The 23,803-nt window shown below is 37.9% G+C and overlaps 1 protein-coding gene across 1 annotated transcript in view; it reads left to right on the top strand.

The window, feature by feature from the left end:
• The first annotated feature begins 3,934 nt into the window (after nucleotides 1-3,934).
• The window catches only part of SLC27A6 (solute carrier family 27 member 6), a 38,060-nt gene continuing 18,191 nt past the window's right edge, over nucleotides 3,935-23,803 (top strand). The window contains exons 1-4 of the mRNA XM_027671018.1: nucleotides 3,935-4,865; nucleotides 13,624-13,830; nucleotides 15,608-15,766; nucleotides 16,759-16,883. Coding sequence (XP_027526819.1) covers nucleotides 4,352-4,865; nucleotides 13,624-13,830; nucleotides 15,608-15,766; nucleotides 16,759-16,883 — 1,005 coding nt within the window. The 5' untranslated portion in view covers nucleotides 3,935-4,351. The remainder of the gene's footprint in view (nucleotides 4,866-13,623; nucleotides 13,831-15,607; nucleotides 15,767-16,758; nucleotides 16,884-23,803) is intronic.

Here is a 23,803-nt window from a genome sequence, read left to right as displayed (position 1 = left end):
AATTTACTTATTTATTTTTTATAAATTTAAAACAGTTGCCCAGTTACCCTAAGAAAAGCAAGCTAGAACTCTGTATTCTCACAGAATGTCTCTCTGGAAGAAGTGATTCTCACCAGTGGAAGAACTAAATACTTTTGTCTTCCTATAAATGTACACTACCTTGCTAGAAGAGAACATACACAGGTGCCTCCACTGCACTTTTCAAGTAAGCAACACTACAGTATCAATAAAAACTGTCAACCCAACAGTATTGCCTATAAAGAGCCATGAAATCCACTCTTAATCTAGTTTTGCACTATTTAATTCCCTGGAATTTGTTTGCAATGGTTGTCCAGTCAGCATTCACATAACAAAGCTGTGTCTGTATATTTTTGATCTAGTCAGGCCTCTGTCTTAGTGCTAAACCAGAAAATAACAGTACTAGAGCCCATTGGGAACGCAATTCAACTCTTTAAGTGTCCACTCTCCTCCATTTTTTTGGGGCAAAGCCAAATGAGTTTGCTTAGCTTAAAAACTTAACAAAAATCAGTGATTAGTGGCAAAAATTAGCCAAAGACATAGGGTTTTGAGGTAAACTGATTGTGTCTGCACCTGGAGCTGACAGAGACCACTCAGGACCACTTTAGTTTGACTAAAGGAGAGATGTCCCACTAGGAAGGAGCACTCCTAGAAACGAAAAGTGGTGTGAGAAGCTGTTGCCTGCCACTTCTCAATGTATTTGTTGATGCCTCACCCACTGCCCTCCCGATCCTCTCTTTCAATTCTGAGTGCACATGGAGTCACGGGGAAAAACAGGTCACGTGATCCTCAGGGTCCCAAGCTAAGAGTTACAAAGTTTTTTCAAGTGACATGAAGGACTGAGCGTGAAACTGGGCTTTGGCTTGAGTCAAATGGCCAGAACTGAAATTCTGTTATTCCTTATTGTCATGGTTTAATCCCAGCCAGGAACCAAGTACCACACAGCCACTTGCTCGCTCCCCCACTAATGGGACTGGGGAGAGAATGAGAAGTGTAAAAGCTGGAAAACTCATAAGGTGAAATAAAGAGGATTTAATAGGAAAAGCAAAAGCCGTGCAAAGCAAAACAAGGAATTAATTCACTACTTCCCATGGGCAGGCAGTGTTCCTGAGTCTCAAGTCTCAAACCTGAATAAACTGAGCTTTTCCTCTTTTTGTGGTGGAAATCTATCTTCCAAAGGTCTAGTTGAATCAAGTCTTTCTCTTACTAATAAACTACCAATTATCCAACTGCAGGAAGAAGATGTCAAGAAGCCCAAGAAATCAAAGATTCCTTGACTTCTGTTATTATCCTTTTGCAGTAATTTTTTTCAAACATTGAGGAAGGCAATGTGCACTGTGATTTAGAATGATTTATAAGTTTTTGAGTTTCTGGAACAGAAGTATGTATCACATCTGATGTGGAGGGAAAAGTCTCCTTGTAATAACGTGAAAATCTGAGGAATCCTTTTGCAGCATTTGAATTACATCTCTTGAAAATTTTATTAGGTCCTTGTTTTCCTGTCGCCTATTGGGCAACAGGAGAGCAATGACACACATGACATGCTGCAACCTTGTTGTCATCCCCCTCTGGTGAGAGGGCAGATTTGTCCCTTAATTAGTCCTTTGTGCTGTGTCAGAATATGAGCCTCCTGGGCTTGCCAGCAACAACACATTCCTCAATCTGATTGCCTGGAAAGTTCATGCATTCTGCACTGTCTTCATTAGTTCATTTTGTGCATTCTTCACGATCAGTACAGAGCATCCTTCCAGCTCTTTTGCAGCTGTTGCTTCCTCATCTATCAATGTTCCATTCACACCTCAGTGATACCGATATTCTTGTCACAAGGCTCTAGAATAGGCTAAGAAGATCCTTGGACATGAAGAAGACTTCGGAGGAAGATGGGAAGAAGCTGACAAGAGGCTTTTGCTGAAATGAGCTGTGTTAGCTAAGAAACCCACCAAATTTACACAAAGCAAAACGGGATGTAAGTTTTGTAAGGAGGACTCTGGACAAATTTAGGCCATTTGCTTAATGTATGAAATCATAACTCTGACATATTATTTCTAATATTTAAACTTTTGAATTGCCATATGCAAACTGTCTCTGCCCTAGAAAGAAAAGATATACAGTATAGGATGGTTCATGGGCTGAAAGAGTGACTGACAAACAGAGTAGGAGAGAAGAAGATGAAGGGGAGAGGAGGAGAGTATATCACAGAATATTCTGAGTTGGAAAGGACCCATAAGGATCATTGAGTACCAGTGGGGGTTGCCCCCGAGACCCTGATGTTATTAACACAGTGCTGTAATCAACTTAGCTAAGGAGAGAAAAAGGGAGGGGGAAAGGGAGAGGAAAAAGAAGCTATAGACTGGTAGCAAAGGAGAATGGCTGGAGATTTAGCAGAACTGGACACAAGGCCAATAGGCTAGATGGAGACTGGATGAACAGAATATCAGATAGCTGTTTTGAAGAAGCAAAGATCTGTCAAGTCTGTTCCATTCTGATGGGAAAAGCACAAGCAGTGTCTGGAAGACCTGAAGAGCAGAAATTGTGAGACATTGTCTGGATGTAGTAAAGGAGGATTCCAGAAAGAACTGACTGAGGAGTTGATTTAAGTGTTCAGGCTTTACCATTCTGTTCGGGATTCTACAAACCCTTGTGGTAGTCAAGCTCAAGAAGTAGGTTAGTATATCCTTCCAGACAGAATGGGATTCTCCCCACACAAAATTCAAAATTCAAGACGAGTCTGGAAGAAGTATGCTCTGGTATATGAATTTCTTCTTTGTCCAGAGAAGGAAGACATCCCTCATTGACTCCTAAGTGCACAAATGACACAGAGGGCTGGCTTGATATCTGAAGAAGACAGTGGAAACAAAGCCTACACTGTCAGCTTTCAGACCTCACAGTTAAGACATACCATCTTGTGGACCAAAAAAATTTGAATACCAAGTGCCAATTGGATTAATAAGTTGTACATCCTTGCAGATATTTCAGTAACACCCTGGAGCACAAAATAACACTCTGAAGTGCTACCTCAGTATGCGAGACATGCCATAGGATGGGATGTGGAACGTGACAAGAGGCTAGATTGTTCTAGTGAGATACTGGCAAAAAGCAGACAGTAGAGTTCAAGCTATGAACTACCAGTAGTTACAGCCTTACAACTTTAGAAAATTCCTAAGTATTCAAAAGTGCACTCATATCTAGTAAAAAAATAAAAAAAAAGAAACCCAAAACATTTACCACAGGCTACAGTTTTAAACTAAGTAAGTATCTTCTGATTTTTTTTTTTTTTTTTTGTGATGAACTAGAGTCATGAATTCAAATTGCTTGTGATCAACACAAGGGCAGAAAACGTGTCACTCGTAATATAACCTCAGTTTATTGGGGTCCACGTAACTCCAGACTCAGCTGCAATGAACCACTTCAGCACCGCATTACGTGTCTCACCAAGGGCGAGGCAGGGGATACCCCGGCATGGCAGAGGGGTTGAAGTACCGGGGGTCACAGGCCTCAGCAGCAGCAGCAGGACCAGCACAGTGTCCAGGTGTGCCTGCTCCTTGCCAGCTGCATCCCTTCAGCGCAGAGAATCAACTCGCAGAGTCCACGGACCCACGGCCTCGGCCCAGCCCTCCCATCCCTGGTGGCAGAACCGCTGCCGAAGGCGTGTTGCGGCCCCGGGCTCGGAGCAGCACCGGCCTCCTCAGCCTCGGGCGGAGGAGCGGTGTGAGGGCGGGCGGGGCGGAGCCCCGCGCACCGGCGCGATCACCGCGTCCCGGGGCGGAACGGGACCCACCTGCCCCCCACCCCGGCACCTCCCACAGCCCTCCCCGGGGAGCGGCTCCCGCGCCCGCCTCGTCCCGGGGCGAGGCTTCCTGCGCTCCCGCCGCCGCCTCGCCCGGGAGCCACCCCCGGGCTGCGGCCGCCGGGCGGGGTGAGGGGAGATCGCGCCTTATGCAACCGGCTCAGGGAGCGGCCGCCGCCGCCCCGCCGGCAGCAGCAGCTCGGCGCTGTCCGTGAGTGCCGGGGCGCAGGGGGGAGAAGGGCTCCGGCCGCGGCAGCGCCCAGGCAGCGCAGGAGTTCCCGCCCCGCCTGCCCGCGCCGCTCCCCCGGGCCGTGCCCAGGTGCCGGCGGCTGAGGCGGGCGGGCGGCTCCGGGCGGTGGCCGTGCCGTGCCGGGCTCTGCCGGGGCTGAGGGAGGGCGGCGGTCGCCGTCGGAACTCGGCTCCCCCTGCCCCGAGCGGGTGTTGGCGCGGCTGGGGGGAGGAGAGGGCGGGAAGAGCCTCAGCCCGTGCCGGCCTTCGCCTCCGCGCCCCGGCCGGCCGTGTGCCCGGCGGCCCGGCTGAGGGGAGATGCGTGGCTGGGACGACCTTTACCCGCTCCCAGTGCCGCCCTCCTGGGTGCCGGGGGCTGCCGTCGGGATTCTCTCCTTGCACTTCATCCAGAAACTCCTCTTCCCGTACTTCTGGGCCGACCTGAGGTACCTGCTCAAGGTGGTGACCTATGGGCTGCGAGTGGAGATGTACCGGCTGCAAGGGAGGGTTGTCACCGTCCTGGACAAGTTTGTGAAGCTGGCGGAGAGGCAGCCCCACAAGCCGTTCCTCATCTACGAAGGGACAGTTCACTCCTACCGGGATGTGGACCGGAGGAGTAACAGGATAGCACAGGTCTTCCTGCAGCACGAGGCTCTGAAGAAGGGAGACACAGTGGCCTTGCTGATGGGCAACGAGCCGGACTTCATCCACGTGTGGTTCGGACTGGCCAAGCTGGGCTGTGTGGTGGCATTCCTCAACTTCAATGTCCGCCTCAGATCTCTCCTGCACTGTGTCAGTAGCTGTGAGCCCAAGATATTGGTTGTGGGAGCAGGTAGGGTATATGCCTCATTCCTACATCCAAAGCTTTTAATGCCACATCTCCTATGTGTCTGTCCCTCCAGCTCCTTTATTGAAAACCTGATTTTCAGATGTTCACGGAATGAAAGAAACCCAGGGCTGGAAGGAGCTTCAAGAAATTACAAAGCTTCAGCCTCTCAGGCAGAATCAAGTATATCCATGCCTTGGGGACACCCATTTAACCTTCTCTTGAAAAATGTGCATTACAGGAGAGTTTTCAATATCTAAGTACAGCCTGTTCCAAGTGTTTAATTGCTTAATTGCAGTTGCTTAGTGTGTCTCTAGAAATATTAAAATTAGCTATTAAGAATAATTTTTCATTCCTTCTCAAATAGTCAGATTTAATCCTAGTTAAGTCCTGTACTTTATTCTCTTATACCATCTCCCTGTCTTCCTGCTGATCAAAACCACTGCAAAAATAGAAGGCCTAAGCTCAGACTGTACAACCTCTGCTGTTCAACTGTTTGCAAAGTTATGATAGTTTTCCAGGAACTAAAGTTTTGAGAGTAGAGCACGTAGAAGGTTGATTCATAATAACCAACTTACTCTTGGTGTTGGATTGTAGAAGAAATTGCTGTGTTTGAATAGGGATAGTAGTGTGTGTTGTGTAAGTTTCCAGAGTATTACATTTTTATTAAATGCTTCAAAAGATTTTCATATTTCAGTGTAGGCATACTGGGCATTATATGCTTAAATTTGGCTTCAGTTATAGAAATGTATAAACTTAAGACAGATCCAAAACATAAACTTGCCACAGCATTTATGATCAAGTGCAAGTGAGCCTGCAATGCTAAAAGATCACACAGAGCCTTGCCATTTGGTTGGAGGAAAATATTTCCAAATATTTCATATTAATATTTTCCCGCCTCTCCAAAATTATTGTTTCAAGTCTACTTTGCTTTATTCTGTTTTTGAACTTCTTGCCTTACTCCTGTTACATGGGTCATGGGATTTTACATCCATGACAGCTAAATGGTGGAATTTCTTTCCATCTGTTCTCTGCTGCTACGAATATATGCTTTCAAAACTTTATTTAAGATTTTCATATTTTTTGATTATAAATCTTGTTATTTGAATCTATATGGTAGGCTGGTTTAAGATGCTTGGTAATTAAAACAAGCTGATGAAACAAAAATGAATTTAAATATGATCCCAACACATGATAACAAGGCTTCTGAAATGAAAGGTTTTTATTTTGCCCTCTTACTTAATTAAAAAAAACCAAACTTGTTTAGCCACCTCTCATGAATATGTGTTTTTGAGTGGATTGAAGACTGGAATTAATGTTCAAGAACTTCTTACTCATTGACTGTAGTGAGGGAGAAACTTTGGATCAAAGCTTGTGTCTAAGAGAAGTTTTTATGTAAAAGAGAGGTTAACTGATGAATGAAAGCACCATTTGCAAAGCAGGATCAGGATCTGTGTTTCTTCACTCTTAATTTGCTACCAGCAGCTGATAGTAAGAGCAACTGTGTTGAACGAGGTTGTTCTGGGAGTCTTCCTTTGCTCACATAAAGAAGAGCTGTATGCAGATAGATAATAAAGCAGAGACACCAACAAATTAGTCTTTCAGCTGGTATTGTACATGTTGGCCTTTTTACTTTATTAATGGGTTTTAGTCTGTGCCATAAGTTTGTCATCCCATGAGCCTTCACAGTATTCTTCTTCAGAACTTTGAGACTCTTTTATTTGCATCTGTGAAGAAGTTAAAGTTGTTAGATCCTTAGTTATTGTCCACATCATATGGAAGCCTCTCCAGAGGAGTCCAGGTTTAGCAACTGAAGGTTTGTACACTGTCCAGGGACTGTGAGGATGAACTCACATCACTCTTGAAAGAAACATATTGTACCTAATTATTATAGATAATAATTTCCCCCTAACATTTATAAAAATTGAGGAACAGCGTTGAGCATTGACGTTACACAATCAGTTACATAATTCTCAGAGGTCTATTCACGTGTCCACTGTTAGTGTGTGTTTCAAGGGATTCTTCCTTATCAAAAGGCATGACTTTCTTGTGCATTTTGCCCTTGTGGCCCCATTGTCACAGGAATGTGGATAGCTTGAACAAAATATTTACACTAAAACCAATCAACCTGTGGTCTAATATCTATCACTGCCATAGTCAGGCATCCATTTTGTCAACTAAGATTGTTTTTTTTAATCAGATATTTGTATGTAATTGCAGTATTTCTGGATAGTGAAGTTCTAAATTTAAAAAATACGTAGGCTTTTCACCCTCCACAAACAGATACAGGCCTGACTCAGCAATTCTGTTTCTTGTAATAGTTACAAAACTGTATTTTCAATATTATGGATGACCTTTGATCTTATGTATAGACTGCAGCACAGCAGAAATCATCCTCTTAACAATTTGACTGCTAACTGCTCAGCAAGATCAAATTTGCTCTAGAAATTCTTGCCTGTAATGGCACATTCAAATTTAGTTAATATTCAGGTTCTATTTGTGCTGAGGGGAACCTTCCACCTTTGCCTGCTATCTGAAACAGTTCCCACAGATAATTGTTCTTTGCTAAGTCTTCCCTGCTCAGAATGGTGATGTAGCCTCCCTTTGTGTGAAACAATTGCACCTTGCAGCTTTCTTTAGTACCTCTTGTAATTTTCAAAAATGCTTTTATTTTTTACAAATGTGATATTTCTGTACAAATAGGCTGGACACTATTTATGGTTGCATTTTCTTCCATTGCCCTGGCCCGTTTTTCATACTTGCCTCTTGCAAGGTCATTCTCTTTAACCAAATTTGTGCTCTTCCCTTTTGCTATGTGCCTGCATATTTTTCAGGCATTTTGGTTTGGTAACCCCATCCAGTTAGTATCATCTTGTCTTTGCTTCAGCACTTGGAATCAGACTTTCTTCTGGTCTGACAATTTTCTGACATTTTGATTGCTGTTTCTATCTTTGGATGTGAGTGTTCCAGTAGTATTTAAGTTTTGTGGGTTTGATTTTGATTTAATGTATTCTGTGAACCCTGCAATTGAATGCTTTATTCTTAAGCCTCAGATATATCATAAAAACTTCAAAATTTCTCTATCTTGTTGTCTCTTACATGAAATGGCTATCTCTAAAAGGCTGGGTTTTTTCTATGACAGCAATGCTCTTTTAATTAATTTAGCACAATCTAGTAAACTTTTTTTTTCTTTCTCATCTAGCCTCTGACTAAAAAGTGAATACAGATCCTGTGATTTTCCAATATTTAGTCTTTCTGTTCCTTTCCATTATTTCCATTTGCCTTTATGTCAGAGAGAGTTTTTTTCTTTAACTACTTTCCTTTGTCTGCTGTGTTCCCAGAGCATTTAGCTCTTGCTTTAATTTGTTACTAAACATTGTCACACTCCATTGCCAGAAACACTCTCTACCACCACTCCCATTCTGGGGAATGTTTCTTGAAAGAGATTCAGAAGTTGGACTTTAAAATGGCTTTTTTAATAAAACAGTAGTTAACTAACTTGAAAATAAATGAGGAACTTGTAAAAGAGAAAGAAACAAGCTGGATATACTCCTCTCTTTACCAGCCACCTAGCATTAGCTTACTCTTAACAGCAATCTGACCTGTTCAAAAGGCATTTGTCCTTATTACGGTTGTTACCAGATCATGCCACCCTTAATTTTTTAAAAGCTGCTGCTTAAACAGAGGAGTAAGGTACTGCTTAAAAAGAAGACACCTTTTGAGGCACCGTGTCCTTTCTGGGGGCTATTTCTATTGATTGAAGTCTTGCTTGAAGAAGGAATTACATTGTATCTTTTGTATCATTGTCTCTACTGCAGAGTAACAGAAACACTATTAAACAACACAATCTAGTGACCCATCAGAAATGCACAAGTGGAATTTATTTGCTAGCACTTTTCTAGTGTGTTCCTGCTTGGGAGAGTTCAGCTCAGAGCAGGACACCCCACATCCACCATCACGACTTCCTGTGCAAGGATTCAGCTGTTAAAGGATTGCATTCTGAACTCCATGAGATTGATTTGTATCAGTCCTGATAACAAAGGCTGTTTAGGGAGTGTACATGCACATGGACACGTGTGGGCAGCGTGCTCTATGTGAATCTGCTTCGGCGGGGGGACTGGACCAAGACAACCTCCAGAGGTACCTTCTATCCACAGCCATCCTGTGATTTTTGCAGTTCTGTACAGAAGCACATCTCTGTAGCATTTTCCTGGCCAGAATTCTTTACTCTTGAGGCACTAGCAATGCTTTCTGCTGCTGCTGAACTAGGCAGAAGCGTGTCTACATCCTTGAGAAAGTGACTAAACAAAATATTTTTTTGGTATTTGTAAATTAAGGTGATATAGTGTTACATACAAGTAGAAGTATCACCTCTCATGTTACTCACTGAGTGAAAAAAAGAATGGATTTCATCAAAGACACCTTTTCTTATCTATATGTAATAAGGAACTATTAGGACCTAAACATTTAGGACAAGGGAACTATAGAAGGCCTGTGGGAGACATGCTCACCTCCTCTGTTAGACACCACATCTCTCTAAAAACAATCTGTTTTTAGATTGTGTCTTATCCCAGATGGTCTTTGAGCGGAAAAAATGGGCCAACTGTGATTCACAAGGTGTTTTATGTTTTATTACCTTTACTGCTTTTGGTGGCATTTCAAGATACCAACACTGATCCTGAGCCACAGCTGACTTTTCTGTCATTATGACTTTGTGAGAAGCTGTGCCGAGTGTAACAAGTCACTTGGGGGATCAAGTACAAGTAAAAATTATTTTCCAAGGCCAGACAGCGTGGGGAAGAGTTTGGACTTGCCAGAGCTTCCTGAGCATATCAGCCAGGGCACACATCAAAGTTTTGTAAGAACCATTTCATACAGCTTTCTTTCTGAGTAACTTTCTGTTCAGTACAAGTTGATCTCATAATCTGATGTATTCCTTTCATCAGTGTGGGACTGTGTCCTTGCCAAAAGCCTGCATTGTTTCTTTGCTAGAAAATGACATAAAAAACCTTTGTGCAACTTGAAGCCTAGGTTGCTAGTTGAAAATGTATTTTCCTTGCTTTCTCAAAGATGTAACTGAGTTATGTATTCATGTGAGTAAAATGTAACAATTTCTCAAACTTTTGTTGAATAATGAAATGCTTAAAAAGCAAGAGGAAAAGAAAAGCAAAAAAAGTGGAGAAGCATTCAAGATCAATTCCAGATATTTTTGTCCCAGAGGAGCCAAGTAATTGGCAATGGGTGAATATTTGTATACAAACTATGTAACTAACACAGAGAGAACTTTACACACTTTATATAAGCAGCCATTTCTTCCAAATCAAGTAACCCAAAACCTGAATATACTTTCATAGTATAAAAAGTAAACAAGGACTGGAGAGAAACCACAAGTTTAAATAGCTGGATCACTTTACTGTAATCACTTTCGTATATGAAAAGTGCACATACCAGGTACCTCTAGAAATAATCAAATTATAGTTCTTCCAAGAGGGCTGTTTCTTCCTGACAGGTGAACAGGACAATATGCAAAGACTAGAAAGACCTTCACAATGTCTGGCACAGAAGCTCTTTTGTGGAACAAAACACTCATGGAACAAAATGTCAGTTGACTATCATTAGAATTATTATTTGGAAATATGTTAGCACAACTGAGAGTTATCTTCAAACACCCCATTTCCTCTGTGTTCCAGAAGTAACTTTCAGCTTCTGGCACTTTGAATATAGTTGTTTTAAATTGCCTTTTTTATCCAGGAGATAATTTATTGTTTCTGCTGTTCTCTGCTATCTACCAAGAAATTTCTTTCAAGACAACATTCAATTACAAACTGTTCACCTATTGTTCCACATACTAGATTCCTAAGCACAGAAGAAAAATTCTGCTGTGTAATCATTTAATAGTTCAATAGTAGTAAAAAAAACCCAAACCCCTTAGGTTCTAAGAGTGAATGTTTAGAGAAAAAAATAAGCAGTGTGCATGTTTAATTTGAAGATTGATCTTAACTATTTTGGGTAAATATGTTTCAGTCTACTAAAAGAGAGCTGTGTCCTCATGTCATTCTTGACTCTTAAATGATCATGTCTGTAGGGTTGCAATTAATAGTTGCCATCCTTCTCCCTTTGAACCAAGAAAAGGAGGAAAAAGAAAAAGAAGAAGTAAGTACTCTTCTTTTTGACAGACTTGCACTTCATGTTACTCAAATACAAAAAGAACTTGGTGCACATGTTATCTAGAACTTCTTAGTACTAAAACTTTAGAAAAGTTTTTGATTTCATGTCATGCAGCACTAAACAAAAAAATTTTCTGTGAAGAAGTTAGGAGTTGGTAGGTAATACATCTTTGTCTTCACTTTCAAAAATGCTAAAAGCAAAACAATTAAGGAAATGAAAGAAGGAATGAATTTAGCCATCAAAAATAAGGAAGTGCTGCAATGATCCCTTTGGTTTCTGTGGTACTTAAACAGTATGGTATTCACTGAGATTTGGTTTTTTTGGCTGTGTCTTTTGTGATTAAATGATAGGCAAAATTTCGTTTACAAGTACACTCTAGTTTCATAGGATAATTCTTCACGATGAGTTTTACTGGGCAGTTTTTCCTCAGTATTTGTACATCACGTCTGTTACGTGGTAAGAACACTACACAGAATAAACAGCCAAGTCTAGTTCAAATAATTACAGAAAGCTGGAAGAGCCAAGAAGTTCATAGCAGTCCTGAACACCTTTGCTGTTATTGTAGCTGGAGCCAGTGCACTAATGAAGAATGACAGAATGCTGTATTCTTTTACTGTTTTTGAGAACAGAAATGGAGAGTTCAGCCACTTCTAACACCTATGTTTCTTTTGCTAGGTTCTCAGCCCAACTTGCACCTACACAAACTATCCTTAATATATTTAAGAGACATATATGCATACATAGGAAGACAGAAATCAATATTAGAAGGTGATAAGTATATAGTTATTCTGTCACAGTTTATGAATAGCTGTTTAGAAATAGTACTATTGTATTTTCATATTTATTGGTTGAAAAATATACTGTAGCTATATTATAAGACAGCAAGACAGAATTAATATGCCAATGAACTTCGACATTCAGTACATCAGGTTTCCTGCAGTTAATACTATTGTCCTTAGAGTTATTTTTTTATTCACATTTTTTCATTTCATTGCCATGTATAATGGAAGGGGACTGTGCTCCAATGATTCAAACAGGAGATCATCTATATTTTAGACTTCTAAAATTATTTGTGTGATTCCTTCTTGAAACCATTCTGCAGTACAAGGAAGTTAGAACTAACAAGGAAGTTAGAATTTTAATGTTGCACTCTATCAGATCTACTTGTTCAACATTCATAGAATGTTTAAAACCTGTCCTCTGTAGGCTTTAGTTTTGTAAGACATGTGTAGTTAATTATAGTAGGCTATACCTCTGTAATAGAAATACAGATTTTTATGTAATTAATTAAAATGTATACAGCACCCTGCCATTAGGAAAGTAGTTTTCTGAAAGTTTAAAAATCTTCAGTTATTTTGGTCTAAAATAGATGCATTCCATTTTTGGTATCCATATTTAATATTAGTGAAATGAACTTGGAGTCGACATCAGGCTTTCAAATGCTGGCTCTGGCAATGCCACATTGTGAGACCTGTCAGCTTTGTTTGTTTATTCGTCTATAAAAACTGAGATAATTACAACACAAATTTATACCCACAGGAATATTTGCAAGATTAATTGGATTGACTGAGATGTATCAAGGCAGTTAAGTGTAAATGAGTTCTACTGAGAGCGGTGTTACTCCTATCTCTTGCCATGTTTCCTAGATTAGTACTTTAAAGACTGTGCAGTCTTCTGAGAAAGTGACATTATAAAAATGCTTCAAAATATAAATAGCAGATGTATTAAGGATTTGTCTTTCTATATATTTTCTCTTTTTTTTAATCTGGGAATCTCTCTTCTTTCCTCATAAGGCAACAAAATAAATCTTAGTTAGACTGCTGGTTTTATTTTATAAAAATAAGTGTGTATTTATATATAGATAAAGGCCAATAGAAGGAGTGGCTTTCAGTAAATTAACATGTGATTTTAAGAAAATAAAATTGTCTGATGTGCCCAAAGTCAAATTCATTAAGGTTTTTAAAACACTCAAAGCACTACATAAATAGCCACATGGCTCTTTAGCACAGTATGAATAAGCCACAGGCCTGTATCCTATTTCTATTCTGTGAAATTCAGGCATGATATAGTAAATTATGTTTGTAAACTAATTTGTAAATTCGTTTGTGTGTGTGTGTATTTGTTTTTAAGTTAGTCACTTCTGCACTTTTGAAGAGAAATACTTAATGGGAGATTGCTGTTGATGGCATCCAAGGAAACCTGCACTGTAATTACCAGTTTGAATATATTTACCTTGCATCTTTAACAGATTTCATCATGGTTTATTTGAAGTTGAAGCTCAACCACACTTCATTCTGGTCTTAGCAATGACTAAGGGTTATCTAATATCACGTGGGAAGCAGGAGTTAGTAATCAAGGCTCACAATTTTGCCTCGAGGGCTAGTTGACAATTAGACTATGTGGGGTCAGCATTATTTTTAGCACATTATACCCTGTTTTCATTCTAGTTCATAATTATTTTATTGCATCTATTTATATCCATGGAGGTTACTTTAATTTCTCTTCCTATTATCAAAACTCTAAGAGGAAAAATGCTTTTTTCTCTAGTTTTGTGAAGACATAATGTAAGTAACTTTATTTCATGTTAATTTTTAAGATTTGCTTGGGACACTGGAGGAAATTCTTCCTAACCTTCAAAAAGATGTCAGTGTCTGGATAATGACCAAAGACTCCACTCTTCCAAGTGTGCATACCCTTTTAGACAAAATAGAAGCTGCATCTGAAGACCCTGTTCCAGTTAATCGCTGCTCTGCCAACAACCTCAAGTCAGCTGTTTTATATATATTTACTTCGGGAACAACAGGTACATGTCTGCTGAAAAGGTCTATGTTTTCCTTCAGCTTTCACCTAGAAACTTGATTTTTCTGAAAGTGTAATCTTTAATAGCAGAATGTCATATTTCTCATCTAGAAGCTTTATTATAGAAAACAAGTGTGTTTCTTGTCAGTAACTCTATTCAGTGGTGTATTGGTTTATCTTCTTTTTTTTTTCCTGGCACATTGTGCAAATACTATGAGAGGCTTTACCTGTCATTACTTCACAGCTAAAGTGTTTATAAAACATTGCTTTTTTTGTCGGTTTACAATCATAAGAAATATTATTTTGTGATCACGTAGCCCTGCCTAGCTAAAATACCTAAGATTTTACCTAGAACTTCAAAAAACAATCTTGAAACAAGCAAAGAGACGTTTGTTTTTCCTTCATTAAGTCATGTCTTATGCAAGTCACGGTAGAGACAGAAAATAGGATTAAGTTATAGCCTTTCAGTTTAGAAACAGATGTCTGAATTTGTTACCAGTGCTCCAGCAGCTAAGAAGCTAAGACTTAAAAACACCTGATCACTGAAAAGCAGAACGATGTTGTTAAGTTGAGCAGATAGACTCTCCCATTCAGTGGAACACAACAGTGTTAGTAACAAGATTTTAAATGAATATGTGGTGTATAGCTTGGTTCCTTCACACAAACAATAATTCAGTTTATTTGCTTTTTTGGGGAAAAATTAGTAAAAGGGAACACCGGTCAAAAAAAAATTAGGCAGTTATAAATATTGTCAAGAGGTGAGGTTATGTTTGTAATACCACTAACATAAATGCAGTTGAGCTTGCTGGTCAAAAGTAAAGAGTTAAAATTAGCTAAAAAATAATACAGAATTATCCAGGTAGTATGTTTTTGTTGTTATGACTGCATTCAGAATATCTGTGTGAAGTCTCAAATTTCAGTTATGTAGGATTTAATATATTTTTGAATCCTCGTATGCATCACATTAACTTACACTGAATTTCTACTATGTACCATGTAATTAAACAGTAGCTTTGCTAGAATAGGTGAGAAAACTTCATGAACCATTAAAATTTTTTGAAAAATTGAACAGCTCTCACTGTTCATCATCAGCCTGACTCAGCCTGAAATTTGTGAATGTGAGTAGCCCAAGAAGCCCTTGCAGGAGAGTCTGCATGTTGCTGAATAGAAATGCTGGGCTGAACACGAAGAACACTCAAAAAGAAGAACCTAACTGGAGTGGACTTTTCATTGGATTTTTTTTTTTTTAAATTCTACATAGTCTTCATAGAGTTCTAAAACAAATGGGAAGATGTGGATCCATGATTCTTGGATAAGCACCCACTACTTCATGTAGATCCCATATCATTCTAATTTACCTTACAATCACTATGACTCATGCCTGAACGAGATCTGGTGTGATGCCTCTTTATGTTAAAGGAAGTCCATATGCAGAGTGAATGGTTTTGCCACTTTGTTGGCTCTATATAATTCGATAGCAGACAAACTATGGAGTTTCTTTGTGTTTCCACCTATTTGAATTGACTTGACATCCAACTAAATAGTAAACAGATGGGGTTACAAACTGGCTTATCTTTATGTGTAGAGAACAAACATGCAATACTGTATTAAACAGGCAGTCGTCTGTTTATGGCCATCTAAACAGATGGCTGAAAATTTGGTTACAGGAGAAAGAATTGATTCTTTTATGATTTTAGAGACTTTAACACAGGGAAAAAAACCCCAACAACTGAGTTCTCTTTAAGAGAAACTTTATGCATTGTTTTGTATTTTTATTACAGGTCTTCCAAAGGCTGCAGTCATCAGTCACATGCAGGTTCTAAAAGGAGCTGCTGGACTGTGGGCTTTTGGTGCTACTGCAGAAGACATAATTTATATTACTCTGCCTCTTTATCACAGTGCAGCATCTCTTCTTGGCATTGGTGGATGCATTGAACTGGGTACAGCTTGTTTAATTTAATTGTGTTGTTAATATAGAATTAATTAATATAAAAGTGTAAAAAACCACTTAGGTTCATTGCCACTAGGAAAACTCATGCTTTGCTGAAATTAAATGAATAATCTTTTTTTTGGAATAGCTATATATTTATTTTGGGGAGAGGGAGAATATTATAATAACAAAGGATCTCTACAAGAAGGTCTCTTCATGGAGAAGAATTAGTTAGAGTAATTTGTGTCATAAATGCTTTTACTTTCTTTTATATTTTGGTAAAAATGAAGTTAAGGACATCTGCAATATTTTGACAGTGTGTACAGTGCATTGGTATCAGTACAGAGTAAACATTGTACAGTGGAATAGAACTAAAATGTATTTTTGTGAACTTAAAAACCTGACAAATACATTTTGAGTAAACATTCATCTTTTCCATATACCATTAGATGAAATATAACTCTTTTTAATTTAATTTGTGTACTGTTTTGTCATGGACAATAAAGTACAGGTTTTACTGAGACAGTGTATCCTCAATGACTCTCTTATAAGAGATTTCTTTGGAACTTCATGGCAAGTATTTATCTTTTCCTTACGCATCAAGGACAAGTCAGAGCAAGGGAAAGACCATTGTAATATGGATTAATTCTGTCTGAATCTGCATTGCTGAATACTTTATTTAAAAGTGAGGTTTCAGTGATATCCAAATGATTTGTTAATCAGGCTGAATTTTCTGGGTATTTTCAGTTAAATAATGTTACAACACCGACAATAAGAAGCTGTCATTTTGTTTTCAAGCTCTTGTCTATTTTTTTACTGTCTTAGCCAGGAGGCTGATTTCCTTCTTTGTCTACCAGGTTTCAAATAAAACAGCTTAAGTACTACCTAATTCTCTAAACAAGGCTGCTCTTAGTTCCTCCAATGTTCTGTTTTGTAGAACCAGTGAACATAGCTGCCACACAGAGAAATTGCTTCATTTCCTTTTCTACTGTTTCCATAAAGGCGCAACCTGCGTGTTAAAAAAGAAGTTTTCAGCCAGTCAGTTTTGGAGTGACTGCAGAAGGTACAATGTGACTGTCATCCAGTACATTGGAGAACTTTGCCGTTACCTTTGCAATCAGCCAGTGGTAAGTGTAATCAAAGTGATGGCTATTCACCTGTAAGTGATATGTACATTTATTGTTCTTCGTGTGGGTATGTTAAAAGGGGAACAAAACTGTATTGGAAATGTCCCTCTGCCCTTCTTTTTATGTGATGTTCTTCAAAAATTTGGGGATCTGTAGGGGCTTAATAAAAATAATGGCTTGAATAATGAAGATGTACTAAAAGTATTAAAAGAAAAGATTTCGAGATTAAAAACTGATTCGGTATCATTTGGGGAAAAATATTATTTTACAGAGTTTCACAAGGTAAGTTCAGAAAAACAGGATTACTCTCCAGTGTCTTTTCTGAATTTTCAAGACTTTGTTTCTTGGCACCTGAGTGTATCAGAGGTCTCACATTTTGTAGTTCATGTTTTAGCACTGTGGAATGCCTTGTGGAATGTGCATGTTTTGAGACCGTCTAAACCGTATTTTAAAATTTGGAAGGGACTTGGTCTAGGTTAGCAGCCTTTGGTTCCAATGCAAAAATATTTTCCTTGTGTTCCACTGAGAAAGCTATTCTAGACAACAAATCCATTTTTGTTACAGTGACATTCCTCTCCGAAATACTTCTTTTCCCTTGGCATTTAGTGCTTTGATGGTTTACTGACATGATATCAAATACAAAGTATGCTGAACCTGTTGTAATTACCAAATAGACCTGACTCAGGTTAACTGAATTAACTTTTGATCTGGCTATTTTCTGGTATATTTCTGTACCTTCTGGTTGATGATAGAGAGAGCCCAAGGTGTTTAGGCTAAACTAAATGCCTCAAATTTGTTGGAATTAACTCAAGGTATGTAGAATAATATAGATGGAATGAATATAACTTGTTGTGTAGCAAATCCAACTGACTTTCTATCCTAAATGTGTCAAAATGAATATGCAAAAAACATTAATCATCCAGTATAAACTAAAATTCCTCTTGCTGGCAACTTCCATCCATTTATGAGCTGTGGGTTGTCCTGTTGTTTTTCAGTAATAAGTCCTAAATGTTACCTCTTACATTATCCTACCTAGTTAAACATTTTAATAAATTACTTTACCCGATTATTATTATAAACAGATTTTATTTTGAATATTAAATAAAAATAAATAACACCCTCCAAATGCCAGTAGAACATTAAGCAACAGGAACCGTGTCCTCTCTTAATTTAACCAAATGTTTGAGAGAACATAAAGCGATTTGTGAAAATGTACAGAAGTTAGATGCAATGCAGCTGTTATCTCATTGATCAGCCTCCCTTTGCCTCTACCCTAATTTCATTTTGTTATTTCAAAAAAAAATAATCAGTGGTTTATTTCCTTTTCAGTGAATTTTATTAAAGTAACTCATCTCTTAGGAAAACGTGCCAGTAATTCAAATTACTTAATCTGAAAATTATTTTCTAATCCAAGTCCTCATTTTACAGTTTTCCAGAATAACATCCTCCTTAAGCAGGATTCTAAAATAAGAGAATGCAAATCAGTCTTGTTTTCCAGTAGAATAATAATTTGCATTAATATTTCAAGTTGCTGACCAAAGAATGGAAAAGGTCATTGGATTTCTTTTCCCTCTGGAAATTTTTCAGAAGAATGTTTAAGCAATGTAGGGGTGGGTCATACACCCTACTGCACTGTACACGCATGCCTCAGTAAAGTGGAAGTTCTTGAATTAAAGAGAGCATGGCTAATGTCCCAGTGACCACCACTGACTGCAATGGAAAACCAGGATAGTAATACCTTTCACTCTCTGGTTTGTTTTTGTTTGTTTGTTTGTGTTGGGGTTGTTTGTTTGTTTGTTTTTGTTATGCTGTGGTTTTGGGGTTTTTTGTGGTGGCTTTTTATTATTATTGTTATTATTATTTAGTTATTTTATTTTATTTTTATTTGGTTTTTGAACTTTATAGTAAAATAAACAAAAAATTACAGGATAACAAAAAATCAAGTTAAAGGCCATAAGGAAAATCAAGACATATGAAAGACATTTTTTTTTCTCTCTTATTTATCCTGTTCAGTATCTTAAAGCAAGAATGATAGATTAATATACTTCATTTCTGAAACAAACTCTCTCATTTTTAAATCCTTACCAAGCCATCATGAAGTTAAAGCAGTTTTAAGTTTTTCCAATAAAGTTATTTATACCATCATTAACTATTTATATACTGTGGTTATAGAGTCATTAACTCTCTATTAACTATATAACTATTCTATTTGTTATTTTATGTGCATACTTCCTAGGAGCTGGCATGTCCAAACTCTTTCTTCTGTGAGGCTACAGGGTTTTTTTTTTTTTGGTTTGCTAGCTTGCTAAACCTTTTCAAGAAAAATTAAAATTATAAAATGAATCAATTTAACAGCTAGATGAAGAAAAATAGTAAGTATTTGTCATGGTAAAGCTGGAAGAGAAACATGTTCGCACAAATAAGTAGAAGGTTGTAAAATATGTTATGCAATCCATTCTTAGTTTTCAAGTAGGTAAAATAATTTGCCAAGTTGGATTGTCTCTTTAAGTCTCATTAATGTAGAAGTACTGTATAAGCTAGCAGCATGAGAAAGATATGACAAGTACAAGTTCTAAAGTTCTGTGAAAATAATATGTGGGCAGTGTTCTCATGGTTAGAGCACTATAAAGCCCTTCTAATCAACACAGATTAAACCATAGCAATTACCCTATGTTCCTTATTTGGTTTTTTAACACAAAACTTGAAATAAATAGTATATTTCTTACAGCTGGAGTCCAGACTGTGGCTTCTTGTTTCATAGATTTCGAATTAAACTTTGGGCAAGTCTGTGTGGTAGCATATAGACTCCTGGCTGAGCTTTGTTATTGGTTTCGTCTTGTTTGATCATTCTGCCTCCCACTTACATCTGCAACAGCTCTTGAACACTCTTGCAGTAGAATTTTTCTGAAGCTGTTCTGCATGCAGTTTGGTTTAGCAATCTGATGTCTGGAAAGAACATTTGTTAGAAAAGGAAGTTGTCTTTCTTCTTTAAATACAAGTACAAAGACATTGCATTATGTGACCTTTATAGGTTTTGGTGGGCTCTTAAGTGAGTAATCCTCATGCCTGCCCTCATCCAAGCTCTTCTTCTGCAGTATTTTGGTTACAATGAAAGTACAAGAACCAGCATTGATGGCTAATAGCCATAAGTAGCTGCAAAATGGGTCGTGCTCTAAGATACTAGCATGACTACTCCAGTGAAAAACTAATAACTTGGTCTTGCTGGATGACATTGCGCAAAGTCTCTATTAACAATGATTAAAAAAATTACAGAAGTATGGCATAGCAGAGCTCCCTATATCCTCTCTCAGCAAAAGCCTTGGAAATACTTCTCTACTAATCTGTGGATATATTTTCCTTATAGGCTTGTAACTAATTTAAAATTTAATATTTAAAGTGTAAACAAAATCTTCTAAAGGCACTTGCAGATATATTTCAAATTTTATGTCGTGATCTATTTAAATAATGCATTACATCCTGAAGCTTTTGGAAAGATAGAAATGGTAATTGAGCATCTCTTTCCTTCTTTTCTGTAAAGAAGACCTGGATCCAGAAATGTGTTACAGTAAGAGGGTAGAAATCAGTTTTCTTGATTATTATGTCCTGTCTTCTTCTTTCTTAAGTCATCATGCAGTATTTGTATGATTTATGATACATTGCATGAACTAGGTTAACTCTCTATTTAAAACCAGAGTGCACTTCTCCTTGTATACAAAGTCCGTTTCACAAATAATTATATGATTGCTTAGAATTTCCCACTCAGTATCTGTCCTGCTTTATGTCCACTTGGAACTGAGCCAGTGTTATCCTTTGTCATCAGTAACATTTTCTATTTCCTTGGGGTAACCTCGAGTGTGTAAGACCGCGTATATCAGCTTTCAGACTAAGTTTTGATAAGCTGAAGCAAGGCAGTCTCTCTACTAGATACAGTTTGGCCAAGGGTTCTTTGGATGGGATTAAGCTCTCTGAAGTGACTTTAGAAAAGATGCTTAAGGATTTATTTTGCTAAAACTCTTCTGTGTTAGAACAATAGTAATTCCCAGGGAATTACTAGAAGGAACGCAGTGCTACCTGGATAAGGAAACAGAATGAACATTTATTTTCCTGCAGTTGACTCAAGTGTTGTGGGAAGGATTGTAAATGTGGGGTTTATGCATGTTGGATAGCACTGTCTCTCACCTAGAAACGGGCTTCTTTGAAGGAAGGATATTTGATAGTCACATAGACAAGGAAAAATTAGTCAGCAGGCGCTTCTCTACAATGGAGGTTTGACTTGAAATCACATTTTATTCCCCATTAAAGTTTAGTTCAATTTATGTTTAATACTGGAAATCGTTCTTTCTGATATCCTCAAAATGTAGAGCAGAAATTTGTCAACACCCTTACAGGTTTTCAGCATAAATATTTTATTGAATACCGCAAACCAGTAAAGTTACACATTTACAGACAACCACATCTGTATCTTCCATTAGTAATCTCTACATGTCATTACAATTTAATTTACTGGGGAGAATTTTGCAATTTATTTATTCGTCTACTAAACTGTCCCTTAAAAAAAATGGCAACGATTTGCATATGTCATAAGCAGACATAATTCTTAATCTAAGTTGTTACAGTATTAACAGTACCTTAAATGAGAATTGAACACTGTTTGTATATTCTGTTAGAGAAAATGGTACTTTTAAATTAAGAACATATTCAGCACATCCGAAATTGAAGCTGAGAAATGGACCTGAGATTTGGAAACTTGCATTTACTTCAATCCAGACTACATCAGTTGATCAATTGATCTTATAAAACCAACAAACTTTGTCTGTGCTTTCAGCTGCCTTAACTACAACAACAACATTGTTTTTTAAAAGTGGCTTTAAAAAGAGATTATAAACCTGTCTAGTTTGACTACTCCCTAGTGATACTTAAATGTACTGACATACTTCTCTTGGACTCCATCCACATGATGATCCTGCGTCTGTTTTCTCATTCTTCTCCCTAATAATGGTAAAGGTTTTCAGATGTTTTTTGTGAAAAAGTCTTCTGTAATGTTTGTAGAGTTTCTTTGGCCTTAGGAAGCATTGCTTTTTCCTATCCAAAACACCCCTGAAGGCTAGATGCAATGTCAACTACTGGTTGTAGCATGGTGGCTCAAGACTTTTCTGAGTCTTTAAGACTCATTGGTCACACAACTTTGACCAATTTCCTTAATTCCACCTTCCAGTTTTTCCTAGATACTCATCTTTTGGGTTAAACTAGTGGAGTCATGCAGAAAATGTCCTGGTAATCAAGCCTGGAAATGACAATCATGCTTCAACGAAGGGAAGCTTCATATTGCTCACAGAATACTGTGTGCAATGTGACGTGCAAGAAATAATCAGTGCACGCTTTAGTTCTCTGAATTGACCTTTGAAAAGTTTTGTGTAATTTGTTTTGACTAGTGTGCTCCAGGGGCAATAACCAAAAGTACAAAAATCTACTTCATATTAATGGGTGGAACACAAGACAAAGGTGACTTTTTTTTGTTGGTAGATATTTTCTGAGGAAATGGAAGCTAAATAAAACCTTTCTATGAGAAGGACTAAAGGAAGAAAGCTTCTTTTAGAGTCTAATCCCATTAGATTATCAGGAGATTGATTAATAGAAATGTGGTGAGAGTGAGCTGTGCTAAATAGCAAGCAACCACTTTCAGATTTAGAAGGATGTGTCCTGTTCCTACAATTCCTGTTCCTTTCTTATGGTGCATCTCTTCTCTACACTTCCTGTTTTCTTTTATTTGTATTTTTAAGTTTGGGTATATGTTTTGCTCAAAAAATCTAGTTGCAATTTATAATTAGGCATTACTGAAAAGTAAAGGTAGATATGCATCTTGAAGCATTTATTACACGTGTAATAGTAGGATATCTCCTATATAGTCTAATAAACTACCTAATGCCCCTTTTGCAGGGCTAGTGTGTCAATAGAGGACTGGTGAACATGTTGTTACATCCATTTTTTGTAAATACATGAATGCAAATCCTATGTCATCAGTCTTATCATATTTTATATTTAACACATGTTTGTATTTCCCAGGCCCTGAGATTGCTTTCAGTTTCATCAAGGCCATGGTACAGACATTTCATTCCTCCTTTTCTTGAATTGTCTTTGCTTCTCTCCATTTGGCTTTTCCTTTGGCAGAAACAGTAAAAGTAGGACAATGAACCCGTCTTCTTGTATTATTTTAAAGCAGCTGCTAAGCACATTTTTATACAGCTGCAGTCATGAATCCTTCCTGGACCAGTAGTACACTGTTGATAGCACTCTAAAAGGCTTTTATCAACAACTTAATCACATAGATAGTCCAAATAGTTTACAAAGAACACTTAAGGAGGAAAGACTGGCAGATGAAAAATTCCAAGTATGTGGTATTTAATGTGATAAGGCAGATCCTGACTTGTCAATTAATTAATATACAAACGAAACAAGCATGCAAAATGGAGACATACTGTGTCAGAAATGATTTATGATGTATGCAGATGTTTGGCACGTAGTTCAAAGAACTTAGCAGAATGAATGGAAGAGAAATCCAGGTGTCCTGTAGGAACAGTTCTTGCTTATTGATGGATTGATTTCAATGCAAAAAAGTCATTGAAACAATGTTTCACCTTTACTGTTAGAAATAAGTGAATGTAGACTGAACCCCCATTTTATTTCAGAATCACTCTGTAAGGAAACAAAATCATAGTGCAGGAAAATAAATAAATGGACATTTTAAAAAACCTTGGAAAGATGTTACCGTGTTCTGTTATTCTAAAATCCGTTGTCCTAATTATCTATAGAGAGCTATTAATTGCATTCAGAAACACAGATCATGGTCGAATTATCACAGGACACACACTGTTTAACTTACTGGTGATAGCTTACCAGGGCAAGGCACTGAGTCCTTTTTA

The sequence above is a fragment of the Neopelma chrysocephalum genome, unplaced genomic scaffold (genome assembly GCF_003984885.1).
Source record: "Neopelma chrysocephalum unplaced genomic scaffold, ASM398488v2 Primary Assembly neopelma1_97017, whole genome shotgun sequence".
Lineage (NCBI taxonomy): Eukaryota > Metazoa > Chordata > Aves > Passeriformes > Pipridae > Neopelma > Neopelma chrysocephalum.
Note: the sequence above shows the minus strand (reverse complement) of the source record. Positions and strands in the feature narration are given on the sequence as shown.